We start from the raw sequence: 15,913 nt of genomic DNA, 5'->3' as shown, positions 1-15,913 counted from the left end.
ACGCGAGTGGGAGGAGCGGGAAGAGGGGGGGGGGGGGGGGGGGGGGGGGGGAGGAGCAGAATGTAAACAAATAAAAATACGGAGGCTGAGTTGAAGCCACAGAGGAAACTGTGGCTGTGGACCAATGAGGACTGAGGAGAAACGACGTCTGTGACCAGTGTGTGTGTGTGTCAGTGTGTGTGTGTCAGTGTGTGTGTGTGTGTGTGTGTGTGTGTGTCAGTAACAGTTCAGATGAATCAACAGTTTTTATTCTTTTCCTAAAATACGACCTCGTAAGACGTTAGCGTCACTGATGATCACAGACGTGGTTTCTCCTCCTCCTCTTCCAGCTAACGTCAGATTTTCTTTCGCTAACCTGTAGCTAATTCTGGGTCAACCTTTAGTTCAGGTTTTGCTCATTTTTAAAACATACTTTTAGCTCTGCCGTGTCAGTGTTTTATTTAGCTCTAACTGTTAGCTTTAGCAGGACACATTTGTCCTGGTGATATTTCTAGAACGTTCTTTGTTCTACTTTTATACTAAACTGGTTATCGTCCCTCAGTCATCATTAAGCCCCGCCCACAGCCCGTCAATCACTCTTCCAGATTTATGACAGATCATTAGAACAAATCAGATTAGAGTTTTTAATTGGAGGAAACAGACGGGAGGAACTTCCTGTGGAAGCAGCTCCCACTGAGGTCTACCTCGCTCTACCATCACTGTCTCTCTCTCCTGGTGTTCTGCTGAGAAGATGGAGAAGAAGAAGAGAAGAAACACTCGTCCCCTCCTCCTCCTCCTCCTCCTCCTCACTGCTGCGTTGCCATAGAAACAGCAGGATGGAGAGGCAGTGTTTTTCCTGGACTGTTTCCAGGGAAAAACAGGCCGCGATAGAAGAAGAAGAGAAGAAGAAAAGAGAAATAGAAGAAGAAGAAAAAGAAGAGAAGAAGAAGAAGAAGAAGAGGAGAACCCTACGCTGTTCTACTGGAAAAAGTACCAGAAATTACACATGTCTACACAGCACCAAGTACCAGGACTCAAGATTAGTTCTTGTTCCAGAGGCAGGACCATTAGAGAGAGAACATAACAATGTGGGCGGAGCTTATAGCCCTCTGTCTTCTGATTGGTGGAGAACTGTCTGCATAAATTCCCTGTAGCACTTTTAAAACCTTAGCTCACAAGTGGAACCGTTTCAACAGAACTGTTATTTGTGACTAATGGGCACTTTTTTAAGACGACTGTTGACTGACAAAGACACCAGGAAGTCCTGGTACTTTTAGGAACTGTTTGGACCTGTTTTGACACAGCACAGGAACTGTTTCTTCGTATGTCCAGAATCCTCACATAAAAAAATAAACAGGCAGAAAATTGAAGTGTGGTTTGATGAGAGCGACGCTCAGACAAAGAAGAACCTCGAGTCGTTCTACAAGAACGTCACAATGTCCAGGAGGAGGAGCTAGAGGAGACCACAGTTTCACTTCTCATGGTGGTCTGGCAGAAGAAGAGATGAACGACGGACTCTGACGTCAGAACTTCAGTCACACTTCTCCTTTGAAAAGGAAGTGAACAAAAAACTCCCAACGACGAGGAAATCCGTCGACACTACTGACTCTGAGAGACTGAACCATCGGTACCACTGACTCTGAGAGACTGAACCATCGGTACCACTGACTCTGAGAGACTGAACCATCGGTACCACTGACTCTGAGAGACTGAACCATCGGTACCACTGACTCTCACAGAGACACAGGAGCTAAAATCACTGATTTCTTTCTCCAGACATTGGTGATAAAATGTTAGTATTTAACAAACGTCGGTTTCCTGTAGGACAAATGTGTTTAACACTCAGATAAAGGAGAGGACATGTCCTTGAGACGTCGGAGATAAACTTGGCCTTCTTACATTTACTAAGGAGCAAAGAACTATTTACTATTTTTGCTGCCAAACTGATTCAGACGTGTGTGAAGTTTCTTTCCAATAAGCACACACACACACACACACACACACACACACACACACACACACACAGTGATCCAGACAAATATCTGGACTGACGCAGACTGTGAATCAAACATGGATTGAAAGGGTTTTCCTTCATGAACAGAATGTGTCGTTTTTCTGATGTTGAAAGCAGAAGAACAGGACGTGAGTTTGGTTGGACGACTTGTACGTCCTGGTTCAGATCAGCTGATCGCTGCCAGGCAAAGAGGAAGACAGCAGTGACTGCTGGGAGTTGATGTGATGAGTCTGTTTGAATATGAAAACAAAAGAAAGACCTCCGCGACAGAAGGAAACAGAAGACACTGAGCTGCGTGTCTTCATACATGGCCTTAAAGGGACAGTGCAGATTTTCTAATGATGGTTTGTATAAAGTACAGAAACAACAGCCGGCTGTTAACAGTCAGTCACAGTGTCCAGTGGGGATGTCTCTGGGACAGCAGTGATGTCTCATTGTCCTCTGTCCTGTCCTCACATCAAAAGTTGACCAAAACCTGATCAACTCTATGACTTTGTGTTTGTTCTCTTCACTGAACCTAACGTGGCCTCGTGTGTTTTACACGGACCAACATCACCGTTAGACTCTTAAAAATGGGATTTTAGTTCAGACTAAATCTCAGAGACAACTTAACTAAGAAAAAAAAAACGACACAGGCTACATGTGCCACCTTGAATACCAGGACCAGGCACAGCACTGGACACTGTGTGCAGTAACACTGAAGGCACACAGTGTTTTAACTCCATCTGCTTTTATAGAACTGTTATCTGTGAAACGAGACGTTTGGCTGATACAGACACCGAGTCCTGGTGCTTCAGTCCTGGAGTCGTCCATCTTCACTGGACTTTCACTTCAATTTAGACCAGACAAACAAAGAAATCCTGTTCTTGCTACAATAAGTTCCTGGAACTGGTTGGTCCTTTTTTTCCAGGCTCTTTGTACAGAGGAGTGAAGTTTCTCAACTGTACGATGATTTCACTGATCTGTTCATGAACAATACTGTGACTGTAAAGGAAGTAAAATGAATCATGACACTGATGTAAACAAGTACCTGAGGAAACAAGATTTCTGGTGATCTCACACACACACACACACACAGAGTGTGTGTGTAGATAAAACAGTGGAAAATGTCAGACATGTTGATATAAGGGAGACTTTGAAAACGAGCTGAAATTATTATTATGAATTATTATTATCAACACACACAGTAATACTAGTACTAGTACTAGTACTAGTAGTATGGGTGATATTTGTAATGTTGACTTGGAGAACTTGTGTCTAAGTTGAGGAGGACCACTTCCTCTCCAAAAACAAAGTCCACAGACAAAATCGGTTTTAGAAGCCGCTGGTCCACTGCTGCCTCCTGTGGTCAGCTGGTGTAACTCAGGTAAACTGAGCTAAAATCGCTGGTTTTCTTCATCAGACTTTGGCTTTGGAGACTAACTCAACGACAACAGTATCTGATAAACTGAACAGGAAGTAAAAACTTAAACTAGCGCAGGACTTCCTGTGGTTGTCCTGTCTGGTCATGTGATGTAAACACGTCCAGGACCTGGTTTCTGGTCCGGGCCTTTCTGTACTGCACTAGTAACATGTTATTATTATATTATTACAGGTTACACACCACAGCACCTTCACAACAATTTAAAGAACTCCAAAGTAGGAGGAGCCTGACAGGCCACGCCCACTCACCGTAGCTGAGGTGACGCAGCTGTCCGTCAGGGTCAGGTGGTGCGGCTCCCACCTGCGCAGGAACTTGGCAGTGAGGATCTTACTGAGGAACGTGCGCGGGTGTTTGAGCACGCACACCTGGATGTCGCCCTCGTGCAGCAGCTTGTATCTCATCCCTCCACCGTTGCCGCTGCTTCCGCAGCTGCCGCTCACGACGCCGCCGCCGCTGCCGCCCGTGCCGCCGCCGCCGTTGCCGTTGTTCTGCAGCGGTTTGCTCCTGCCGCACAGTCTGCCGTTACTGCTGTTATTGTTGCTCTCGAACATGTCTCCCAGCAGAGGCTTGTTCTCCTCACACTGCTGATGGAGGTGGTGGTGATGGTGATGGTGGTAGAACTGTTTGTTGGTTCCTCCTCCTCCTCCTCCGCCTCCTCCTCCCCCCACTCCTCCGCTGGTAAACTCCATGTCCCCGAAAATATGAGAAATAAATTAATCCAAGCTCCGTGTGTTTATCCCTGTGGACGCGCGTCTGCCTCTCACACGCACACGCGCGGCGCAGCTACATGTATGTGCGGAGCAGAAATGGACGGAGGAGGAGGAGGAAGGGGGGAGGAGAGCGAGGGGAGGACAAGGCCCGACACGGACGCGGCCTCAAGGCGACGGATCCGCGGTGTTGAAGGGGGAGGAGAAGGGGGAGGCAGATGAAGGATTTTCTCACAGAATGAAGACAAACACACTCGGATTATAATCCAGCATATCCCCTTCCTCCCCCACGCACGGCGCGCGTCCACAGACGGCTCTTCAACACGTCACAGCCATGGCCTGGTCCGGTCTGAAACCCGGTACACGATCCTCCACACGAACCGACTCCACAAAACCACAACGGGAACCGAACGAATCACAGAGCAACTGGGTCCAGGTCTTGGTCCAAATCCGAGTCCAGGTCTTGGTCCTGGTCCTGAGACGCTTTTATTTTCCTGCTCTGATGATTCTCCTTGACTCTCTTTCTCTCTCTCTCTCTCTCTTTTAGAGTACTGATTGGCTCCTCCTTAGTCACGTGACACTGTAGTGACGTCAATAGGGAGGTGAGCGGATGAGCTGTGCCTATTTTTTTGTGACAGTCTGTCGGTAGGGGGCGTTGTTTTCCACTTCTTTCTCCAAAAGGAACCGTGCAGATCGTCTCGTTCTTTTTTTCTTTTCATTTATTTTTATAAACGTATTTATTTATTATCGTAAATCAAATCGATGTTTTTTTGTCTCTTCTAATTCTTGCCGTTTTGGTTTCATCAACAACTTGTTCATGTGTAAAATACGTGTCACAATAAAATATATTTAAAATAAATTGATTTTTTTTACTTTTAAACCTCGATATCGATATTTTATTGTTAACATTTCAATGGTTCTTAGCGACAATAACTGTTTCAAACACTTTTACAAAATAAAAGTCACACCAATTTTAGTGATTTTAATTTTTTTTTTGACATGAACCATCGTAGCTACATCACGTAAACAAAAGTGTGACATCACACAGAAGTCGTAAACAAAAGTGTGACATCACACAGACGTACGAACATTTGATCAGAGAACACACACACACACACACACACACACGTCCCGTGGAGACGTTCAAACGACAGTCCTTTAAATTCTCTTCCAACGTTAAAATTTGAACTTTGTCAAAGCTAAAATGTCCAAGCGGTCTTCTGTAGCTAACCCTAACCTCCGACCATCCACATCAGCTACAGATTAGGATTAGGATTACAGACCAGGACTAAAGTGTTCCATAGAAGGCAAAAAGGTTGGTTTGGAAACAAAAATGGAAAAAAGGTGACAAAAGGTTAGCCCCAAAATATAAAATTTAGAAATTTAAAAAAAGCAAATAAAACTTTATAAAATTTAAGCACAGATCATTTAACCCTTATCAATAACGTACTGAAATAAATTAGAAAAAAAGCTCTGCATTAGCAAGCTAGCAGGATGACGTAAGACAATCAGGGAGGAGTCATAAACATTTCCCAGGTTTCTTTGGGAGAGAAGAAGAGAAAAGACATTCTCTGATCTGAAGAATGTGTGTGTGAGTGTGTGTGAGAGAGAGAGAGAGAGAGACAGCAGCAGCTGGACGTCCTCACACACGACAAACGAGGTCAAGTGACGCCAAAACTGTTCTGACTGGAAAGCCAGGTCAAAAGGTCACAGAGGCCGCCCCGCAGCTTGACAACACACCCCGCTTTCTAGTCCCTGGTCCATAATTAAGATCTACTTCAGTGACACAAAGCGACCACAGGAGGCAGCAGTGAGCCAGCGGCTCCTGTGAGTTTAAATCGCTGATTTTCTCTGTGGACTTTGGTGTGGGCGAGTGGCCGGTTTCCAACTAAAACACAGACCGCAGCGAGGACTTCTAATAAAAACATGACACAGCACAGCGCCTCAGGTCGAGGGTTAGAATCCATCACCAGAGTCAGAAAAATGTGACAAAAATGAAACGAGATAATTAGTGTTAAGGAACCAGAATCTGGAATAAAAAGTGTCGCTCGTTGTTCCATTAGCTTTAGCAGCAGTGTTAGCTAGGTTTACAACAGTTTAGTTCTTCTATCCTGGAATCGCAGACAGAAAAACGGAGTTCGATCCAGAACGTTCCCTCTGTGCAGACTTAGTGCTGGACTCAGACTCTGATCCGGAACATTCCCTGGCTCAGCTGGAGTCTGAACAGCCGACAGTTAGCGATGCGCAGCGCGGCACATGTTGTTTTGGACAGATCGTTGGCTAACATGGGTTTGGTTCGGTGCCAGGTCCCCGTGGTGCGTCGGAACTCGCGGATGTAGTCGAAGCTTGTACCTGCAGGAACAGGACGTGGTTCAGGTTCTTAGGTACTGTTACAGGGACGAAGACTCGGGGACGTGTTAACTGGACATTTAAAGTTTGACAAAGAACGATAACGTGTCCACGGCTCTCCTCCAATCACAGCCTCTCCTTTTACAGAGAGAAACGTCCTTTGATCACTCACCTGTATCCAGGTCGCCCACCACAAAGATGCTGGCACCGATGGGCACGGCGCCGTACACGAAGGACGAGCTGGTCTGGATACAGAGGTTCTGGTCGTCCAGGAACATCCACCTGAGCCAATCACACGCCACCGAGACCCATGTTTACAAAAGTTTAAATATGAAAAAATATATTTAAAAACTTTTTTGTTTCCTCTTTGTACACAAATTAAACAAGATAGCTAAAAGTTAGCCTGCCAATGGGCTGGAGGATAACGTTCTGACCTTTGGCCTGCCTGCAGTTATATCTAAAATTAAACCTCGACTCCCATTCACACTCCCATTCACACTCCCATTCACACCGTTCAAACGTTCTGACCTTTGGCCTGCCTGCAGTTATATCTAAAATTAAACCTCGACTCCCATTCACACTCCCATTCACACTCCCATTCACACCGATGGTCCTGACCTCCTCATGTCGTTGAGGTAGAACTCAGATTTACAGGTGGTCATCTGTCTCTGTTCGGGGTTCTCCGACTCCTGACTTCTGACGCCTCCAAACACGTAGAGCTCCTGTCCCACGCCACACGCCACCGAGCCGAACCTGAGCAGGAAACACAGGGTGAGTGAATTCAACGAACGATTCGTTCTAGGAAAAAAGTGCTGACAGTTTCTCAATGTTTTTGAACAGGAAGCTGAGTCAGCAAATTGAACTGTGGGACAGGGTGAGGTGTGATCAACCGCCGGTCTGTGGCTCTGTCCCCAGGCTGAGACTGGAGCGGACACAGACTTCATCAACTGCGTCTTTGTTAAATGTTTCTTCTTTTTCTCCCGTGGGACGGCGTAGGGAGGAAGTGTGCGTGGTCAGCAGTGAGAAAACAACACACTTTCGACAACAAAAATCCAGTGACAGGGTGTTTTGAAGGCGTCATCAAAGGGGGCGGGGCCTGATGAAGACAGGAAACGCACACACCCTCGGTCCCTGGACGTTGGGCTCATGAATCAGTTACAGATGATGTGAAACATGTCCACATGTCAGAGTGAGGGGTGGGTCATGAGGGAGTCATTAATACAAATGTGAAACTAAAAATTCTGTGGAATCGAACGCTCCATTCACATGGGAACGTGAAGAGAACGCAAGAAGAAGAAGAAAAAAAACATCTCATGACTCTGGTCAACGCTGTGGTTCAGTGGCTGTGGGTTCAGTTCAGGTCAGACTTACCGTCTCTCCTTCAGTGGACACAGGCCCGTCCACTGCTGTGTCTTCGGATCAAAACACTCCACGGAGTCAAAGAGTTTCCCGTAGGAGCCTCCGCCCATGGCGTAGATTTTCTTATTCATGGAGGCGTAGCAGCCCACCTGCAGGGGGAGACACATCACAACAGAACCTGAGGTTCTTATCACTTTTCATCACTCTCCCAGAGTCCACAGAGAACGTCTGTGAGTCATGAGACGCTGGTCCACTGCTGCCTCCTGTGGTCAGTTTTTGACTAACAGAGAACCATCAGTGGACCGTGTTCTACACAGTGTTCAGTACCTTGCGGATCATAGTCATGCTGGTCTGTGTCTTCCAGGTGTTGCAGTGAGGGTCGAACACCTCCACGGTGACCAGCTCCATGTTCTCGTTTTCTCCTCCCAGAACGTAGACCAGACCCTCCAGTTCCACCACACCAAAGTTCTGACGAGCCTGTGTCAGACCAGTGTCACCTTCATCATCATCATCATCATCAAACAGCACTTTTCTCCAGTCAACAGAAGAACCTAAACAGTAACTGTGGCTCTGCTGACACCTAGTGTTCCCTCAGAATAACTGCTGGACATCTGTCTCTTTTCTTTTGTTTTTCTTTTTTTCCATTTCAACAATAAAAACATTTCACTTTTCTTTTATTTTAATGGCCTTCACTTCAACTTCTGCAGAACTGAACAACAGTGATGGTCAGAGGGGAGTTCACCTGCAGCATGGGGGGGATGGGGCTCCACGTGTTGAGGTCAGGGTCATATTTCTCTCCACTGTCCAGGACCTTCTGTTCATTGGTTCCGCCCATTGCAAACAGGAAGCCCTCTGTCACACAGGAAGTGGAAGTTAGGACTGAACCACACAGTATTTGCAGCATCATAGTGAGGCTGAGGACAGAGCTCAAAGCATCATGGGCGCTACTGCCCCCTTTGGTCAGTTACAAGAAACTACAGCAACAATAACAAAGTTAATGAACTACCAATACTAACCAGCGGCCACCAACCCGTGGCCCAGACGGGCCACAGCCATGGGGTGCAGGTCGATCCAGAGCTGTCTGTTGGCATCGTAGAGTGGACACATGCAGCGTGTGGCAGGAGTGGGCTTCCTGGTTCTGTACGGAACCCAACAGAGAAGAGATCACAGACTGGCTGCTACACTACATTCTTCAAGAGAGAACGGGCCGCATCCCGTTTCCTGGTTGGACTGTGACTCACTTGCGATCTTCTCCTCCGGCGATGACGATGCACTCGGAGTAACCTCGAGGTTTGAAGGCATCCAGCAGAGCTTGGCCCTGGAGCTGAGCCCCCCCCACAGCTGGCTGACAGTAGTCTCTGAGCACCTCCCTCATCAGAGGCTCCCCCATGGCCTGATGGGATACCAACCACACAGACAAAGAATTTAGCATTTGTCAACCAGGCTCTGTAGAGAACATCAGTAAACACAGAGGTCCACTGCTGCCTCCTCTGGTCAGTTTGTGTAGCTGATAAATCCAAACAAAGAATTTCTAAAAAAAATTTGAACTTGGCAGCAGTGGATCTGGACCGATTGACTAAAACGTCTTTTTTTCCCTAGTGTGTGGTACCTGTTCTCTGAGGTAGTTGGCATCCAGTCCCTGCATCCACACTGATGACATCACTTCCTTCATGTGAACCTTCAGACACAAACACAAGACATTAACATAGGCCTGCATCTTTGTCCTCTTCCTGACCCTGGGCCGGGCCTGGACACGCACCTTGCGGACCTCGGGGTCGTGACCCAACCACCTGACCGCTGCCTCCAGCACGTGCTTCTCGTTGCCCACGTTGAGCTTCTCCATGGCCAGCAGCTCCTTCAGCCGCTCTGGTGGCAGCTCCCGGAACTCCTCCGAGAGCACCACATCTCTGAAGTGCGTCTGCAGGAACTCCGTGGCGGTGTAGTACACGTGGTGGAGGCAGTAGTGAAGGGAGAATAGGCGGATACCGATGCAGTTCTCCGCAGTGATGCAGCTCTCCAGAAACTGACAGCAGAGCAGCTTCAGGTCGGTCATCAGCAGGAGGTCGGACGCCTGCACCATGTCCTGGATGGTGTCTTCACTCAAAGTGATCTGGGGGAGGAAAAAAAAGTTTGATTTCCTACAATAAACATTCACTGTCTACACTGCCCCCTGAAGTTCCTAAACTGTATTGCACCCCAAAAACAGATCAGGTTTGAAAGTGCATTCATTACTTCATATATTTTAATATATTTTATATTTTAAATGGTTTTAAGGTCTATGGATGAGGGCGGTCATTGAGGGAGAGTGGAGATCAGGGAGAAGGTGGGAGGGGGCGTTACACCCTGAACAGTTCTCCAGTCCACCACAGGGTAAAGTTTAGCGACACCCCAACCCCCCCTCATACATACAGAGGGTCAGGGAAACTCCATACAGAAAGTTAATATTTTTTAGCGGTGCACTGGTGACGGCCTTCCTGTAAGGCAGGTGTACTACCCACACTGCCACAGGGCAGGGCTGTTCCAAATGACAGTGTGTTGGGAACTGGAATCGTCCTGAATAGGTAGAGATCTGAGGTTGGCTCCGTGTTCATGGCCCTGGGCCGGACCACACCTTCAACCACGCCCCCACACTCACTTCACCACTGAAGATGTAGTCCAGAATCTGCTTCATGGTTGCCATGGAGACGCCCTGCAGCTCGATCCTGTACATGGAGCCATCTTGTTTTGGAGGGTTGTAGTTCAGCTTGGTCCTGGACAGAAAACACAGCAGGACCAATGATGTTAGTCCAGTCTGAGGCAGACCTGCAGCCCAGACAGTGGACACACCCAGACAGTGGACACAGTGGACACGCCCAGACTGTGGACACGCCCAGACTGTGGACTTCAACAGAAACTGTTCCAGCCTGACCTGATGTACGGGCTGGCAGCAGCCAGGATGTTCTTCTGGACAGGAAGTTCCTCTCCGTCCACCACCAGCAGGGCATCATGGAAGCTCTGCTCCTGCCAGAAGGTACGAAGAACCCGCAGCAGTTTCTGTGAATGCTGAGGGTCTGAAACCGTAGCCTCAGAGTCAGGCATGTCAGCCTGAGGGTTGGGTTCTGTCAGGAGAAATCGCCCAAACTCCACAAGTTATGACAGAAGTTGACAGTCCAGACATGTTCAGACTTCACTGTCCAATCAGATTGTTCCTTCAAAGTCACTCTGTTTTTCTCATAAAGCTCTTTATAAATTTGGCTCCTGAACGTGTTTTTCTATAAACCGTTCCATTAATGTGACACAAACATCGTTGACACAGAAACAAACACCAAGTTTTCAAAAGAAAAACCTTTGAAAACTGCTTTGTTAGCTTCCAGTTCAACAGGCTAAAAAGTCTTCAAGGCTTCAACCGGGTTTACATTTATCACGGTTGAACATCGGCTGTGAAGTCGATACTCGGCTGTTAGGAAAAACCATGAACAAAATGAAAACATAAGTAAATGTTTAGTCACCAAGAAGTTAGCTCAGAGGGCGTAGCTAGTAAACACTTCAAATCAGTGTGGCCCGGTGTTTACAGTGTTGTTTTGTTGCGTTATTTTTTAATACGTTCAGCATTTGTTCTGTGTTTACAAAATAAATTTAAGCCTTACCTTAACACGACGAACACCGCGGCCTCGTTCTGTTTTCTGTCACCGAGTTTACAGTAAAATTATTCACCAGAAGCTTGAATTGTAAGACGAAGACGTGAAGTCCGTGCTGCGTTCACTGTCACATGGAACGAACAGAATGAACAAGAGTCACAAGACAGTGACTCTGCGGATGAAGTAGTGAAAACAAAAAACTTAAAACATAACTAACGTCATGACATGACAGGTGTTTCTGAGCATAATTTCGTACGGTGTAACACCAAAAACGATTGTAAAAGGTGAATACGTACAATTATACGGACTGCGTCTTGTTCGGAATTAGATTCCGATGGAAATAAACACACCATCGGCTAAAGCGGAAACAGGAAGTTCCATCACTTAGAAACGGTCCGGTGTCAAAAAACAACCGCTTTAAAACTTAACTAAAAGTTAGGACTGGGATGCCGCGGATGAGTTCTGATGTCGTCGCAGACGCCCCGCTAGGATTGTGACTTTTTTTTGTGTTATTTTAAAGATTGTTGGTCGACAGAGGTGGGGTCAAATTCGGATGTTCGGCTAACGCTAATAGCCTGCAATCTATAATAAACTAGTCTTTAATACGGTTGTGACCATGGTCATAATTCCATTGTTGTTTGTCTAGTGATCATTCTAGAGAAGTGTGATAAATTCAAACGTTTCAGCAACAGTAGCAGTTTTTGTTTTCTGACGTCACAGTTTATTGTGTTTCTGTTGTTTCTTCTGATCTTTAGCTGCTGTGAGACGACAATGATGAAACGAACACTGAGGAACCATCGCAGCACAACTTCAAACATGGCCGTGTTTCAACATATAACGCCCTGGATCGAGGAACTGATCCTCAGCTATGGAACTGAGAACAGACGTACTGCTGGTGACGGTGGCTCCTTCATGGCCCAAATCGTGAATGTGGGACAAATGCCTCTGTCCCAGACTCAGTGCTCTGCTGGTTTCACCGGACTCATCTTCCTCTCAGACAGTGTGCTCCAGATCCCAGCTGTACTGACCTCCTCCTGCTGGGGGGGTCTACAGGACCAATGCGACCTGGAGAGCATCAGCAGCCTCTTAAACGCCATTGTGTGTCTGCGTGATTACGAGCTCCGCTTCCACCTGTCAGCTGCGAAGAGTAAATGTCGCTTCTACCTGACTGTGGCTGACCTGTTGATGCTGCCGTCTTGCCAGGTCAGAGGGGTCGTCTCCTGCACCGTGTTACCGAGATCGGTACTTACGAAGATCGACGAGGTGTGGCGGAATCTGCAGACTCAGGAACTGACAGCAGAGGAGGAGCTGGAGAACCAGGAACTGACGCTGCTGCTAAATGAGTGGAGCTGTGACGTGTCAGCAGAGGCGCTGGATCACGTGAGGAAAAAACTGGCAGCAAACAGAGGTCGTCTGAGGCTGCGACCTTCGACCTCCTCTAAAACCCCAGGTCCACCTTCAGCTTCAACTCCCACAGACTGGGAACGGGATCGGATCTTGTTTAAGAACCACAAACTCTTCAGTGTCCCTGTGAAATGTCTCATCATACCTGAAGAGGGCGCTCCACAGCTTCAAACACCTGCCTCACCTCCTGCAGAAGTTTCCGTCAGTCCAGAGAACCCTGAGGGATGGACTGAGGAGGTGACGTGGCCTGTGGCTGACAGCCGGCTTCTAGCCTTCACCAATCCCTGGGACATGTTCCCTCCTCCCTGCAGCGCCTCCTCCAGCAACACCTCGATATCGTCACTAACTGACCAACCATTACTGGAAACCAGGAAACCCAGGATACGTCTCTGTCCGTATCGTCCGTCTCAGACGTCCTCAGGTACGACGTCGGTGACGGACATAAAAACAAGTCAGGCCGTCTGTTGCCTGTTACCTGTTGCCACCTCATCCAAGGCCCAGTCCAAAGCTAATACCAGACTGAGGAGCCCTCAGCTTCCTGTCCCCAACCCCAGGTCGTCAGTGTCGACATCGGTGAGCAGCAGAGATGAGTCCTTATCCTCGTCCCAGAGACCACCACTGGGACCCCCAGGCCAACACCTCTCACCTGCTTCCCCCGAGCCACTGACTTCTGCGGCTGCTACTGGTGCTGGTCCCGACCAGGAGGTGGCACCAGAGCCAAGAGCCTCAAAGAGGAAGAAAGGTGATGCTCCGGAGACGCCATCTTGGGATTTGGAAAAACCTTCATGCTCGAGTACCCAAAAGGAAAGTAACGAGAAAGGGAAGAATGGGAGCATGAGGGGCACTCCCAGAGGTCAAGTTCATCCCTGCGGCGCCCCCTTCAGCTACACATACAAGACTACTACACAGAACATCCAGGACTTTAAGAACTTCAAAGTGGAAAAGTCTGTGCTGTACTGGGCCATTAGGTACCTGCTCAATGAAGGTGAAGGGTCGACCAACGACCACAGCTGTGACTGAGGTCAACAGGGTCCTGACAGTGGGCTCTAAAGAATCCAGATTTGTTGGTTCAGAGTTAAAAAGAACAATGTTAATAAAGTGTGTATCAGTTGAACTGTCTTCAGTGTGATTATATAAACTGGGGAGCGCCCCCTGGCCAGGAATTCCAGGGTAAAACCAGTCAGGCTCCAGATCAGGGGAAAGATAAAAACATGTCAGACAACAAACCTCACAGGGTTAGTTCACTTCCCAGTAGTGTTGCTGCTTTGCTGCCTCCTGTGGTCAGTTTGCATCAATTACAGTCGGATTTCAGTCGTGAATAATCAACAGCTACCCTATAATTTACCAGAATCACATTTCTAATTGATTGACAGCTCTAATATTAACACCTAAGGAGTCTCTGAGAACTAAAACCACTGATTTTCTCTCTGGACTTTGGTGTGGGTTTAAAGGACAGACAGCCGCAGCCTCTCACTGTGGCCTGAAGACGTTAGTTTAGTTTAATTTGTTAATGAATCAGCGTGGGTTTAAAGGGAGAACGGTGGACGGAGCGACTCGTGCGTTTCTTCCTCTAATGTAAGCAGGATCCAGCTGTGAGCACTTGTGCTGCTGTGATGATCCTGAGGCAGCCCATAAACAGGAAAACACTGCGTTCATGGACACAAACAACAGAGTCTGCAGCGTTGGCCTTGTAGGGTAGAAAGAAGTGGGGCCCACAGTGCCCCAGCCCCAGATCTTTATTATTATTATTATTATATATTATTATTATTATTCTGGTCTGTTTTATTGTTGTAAAGCAGGGAACCCACAGTGACGGGTCGGGGTCTTACTTAAATCAGATGTGTGGACTCAGGCGACCACCCAGGGGGCGCTCAGTTACCAAATAAATATTTAAAATTTTTGGTAAAGATGTAAAAAAAAAGAAACACGGAGAATGTGTTGATTTGTCTAAACTCTGTGATGAAGAGTTTCTACTGTGGTCTCTGCTGGTACCACACCACAGATGGTCATTAATTCTCTAGTGGTAAAAAAGTTAAAGAATGACCTGGAACACAGTGGAGTGAAGGACCATGACCGGACTGTGGTCCCAGCACAGACCGGACTGGAACCAGAACCACTGTGGTCTGTTCTTCAGTAACCAGTTGGACTGGTAATGGTCACAAATTAGTTGTTTAAAAAAACCCTCAGGTGCTGGAGCGCCCCCTAGAGGTCTTCTGTCCTGTCCCTGTCCAAACAAACAGGACAGAAAAGACAAACAAACAAACAACGTCAGTTTTTCTCATGTTTTCTTCGTCCTTCTTCCTCACTCCCGTGCTCGTGCTCGTGCGCGTCCCCGAGCCGGGTGATTTTTCAAACAGCACATCATCAGTGGGTTTATGGATCTGCTGCCGCAACATTTCTTCTCTAAATAAACACAGCTTGATTCGGCCTGGGTGGGCAGACTTATCAACAGACTAATTCTGTAAACACACGCGGGGAATAAGACGCCACCTGATTGGCTGCTGCTGCTGCAGCTGCTGACGAGCACACGCACGTGCACACAGACACACAGAGTGTAGTGTAAAGTTGGATTGTTGTGGGTGGCCCTGCAGGAAGTGTGTGTGACGGACATTTAGAGCCAACTCTGCAGAACTCTGAGCTCAGACTCACGGCGGCGGCACAGCTGCAGCCTCCCTGCTCCACCGCGCTCCATCACCGGCCTTCATGACTCTCTACACCCGCCTCCCGCCCATCGGAGCCTCGGCTCAGACCCCGGGCCTCGGCTTCTCCGCGCACCCGCTTTTCTACTTGTACGCGCGCAGCACCGACGGCTCAGCGGGAGTCGTGCCCGCGCTGCATGCGGGTCTCGTTCCGGGGCCGCAGGGCCTCCGGGAGCCCCCCCAGAAGCCGCCCTACAGCTACATCGCCCTGATTGCCATGGCCATTAGGAGCGCGCCTCAGCAGCGCGCCACCCTGAGTGGCATCTACCAGTTCATCATGGACCGGTTCCCCTTCTACCAGGACAACAAGCAGGGCTGGCAGAAGTCCATCCGCCACACCCTGTCCCACAACGACCTATTCC

The 15,913-nt window shown here is 48.0% G+C and overlaps 4 protein-coding genes across 5 annotated transcripts in view; 2 read left to right on the top strand and 2 right to left on the bottom strand.

Moving 5' to 3' along the window:
- Nucleotides 1-4,943, bottom strand: part of cmip (c-Maf inducing protein) — a 16,304-nt gene extending 11,361 nt beyond the window's left edge. Inside the window, exons 1-2 of the mRNA XM_025055995.1 lie at nt 3,657-4,943; nt 3,004-3,023 (exon numbers count right to left, since the gene is read on the bottom strand). Coding sequence (XP_024911763.1) covers nt 3,004-3,023; nt 3,657-4,105 — 469 coding nt within the window. The 5' untranslated portion in view covers nt 4,106-4,943. The remainder of the gene's footprint in view (nt 1-3,003; nt 3,024-3,656) is intronic.
- Nucleotides 4,944-5,697: 754 nt separating this feature from the next.
- gan (gigaxonin) lies at nt 5,698-11,864 on the bottom strand. Of its 2 annotated transcripts, XM_008311395.3 has the most exons (14): nt 11,745-11,864; nt 11,458-11,572; nt 10,740-10,929; nt 10,467-10,581; nt 9,591-9,941; nt 9,441-9,509; nt 9,073-9,224; nt 8,848-8,969; nt 8,574-8,683; nt 8,159-8,308; nt 7,844-7,980; nt 7,091-7,225; nt 6,645-6,754; nt 5,698-6,475 (listed from the first exon to the last, which is right to left on the bottom strand). In XM_008311395.3, exons 3-14 carry the CDS (start codon nt 10,907-10,909, stop codon nt 6,303-6,305), a joined length of 1,794 nt encoding a protein of 597 aa, XP_008309617.1. In that variant the 5' UTR covers nt 10,910-10,929; nt 11,458-11,572; nt 11,745-11,864; the 3' UTR covers nt 5,698-6,302. The 2 variants fall into 2 exon arrangements, with proteins under 2 accessions (XP_008309617.1, XP_024911759.1); XM_025055991.1 differs by lacking the exon at nt 11,745-11,864 and having other exon boundaries at nt 11,458-11,722.
- acd (ACD shelterin complex subunit and telomerase recruitment factor) lies at nt 11,844-13,963 on the top strand. The gene is made up of 2 exons (XM_008311392.3): nt 11,844-11,985; nt 12,204-13,963. The coding sequence occupies exon 2, from the start codon at nt 12,220-12,222 to the stop codon at nt 13,870-13,872; it is 1,653 nt and encodes a 550-aa protein (XP_008309614.1). The 5' UTR covers nt 11,844-11,985; nt 12,204-12,219; the 3' UTR covers nt 13,873-13,963.
- A 132-nt stretch (nt 13,964-14,095) lies between these two features.
- LOC112487111 (forkhead box protein L1-like) overlaps nt 14,096-15,913 on the top strand; it is a 2,443-nt gene continuing 625 nt past the window's right edge. The window contains exon 1 of the mRNA XM_025056322.1: nt 14,096-15,893. Within this exon, the coding sequence (XP_024912090.1) occupies nt 15,556-15,893 (338 nt within the window). The 5' untranslated portion in view covers nt 14,096-15,555. The remainder of the gene's footprint in view (nt 15,894-15,913) is intronic.

This window comes from Cynoglossus semilaevis, chromosome 6, assembly GCF_000523025.1.
Source record: "Cynoglossus semilaevis isolate Cse_v1.0 chromosome 6, Cse_v1.0, whole genome shotgun sequence".
Lineage (NCBI taxonomy): Eukaryota > Metazoa > Chordata > Actinopteri > Pleuronectiformes > Cynoglossidae > Cynoglossus > Cynoglossus semilaevis.
Note: the sequence above shows the minus strand (reverse complement) of the source record. Positions and strands in the feature narration are given on the sequence as shown.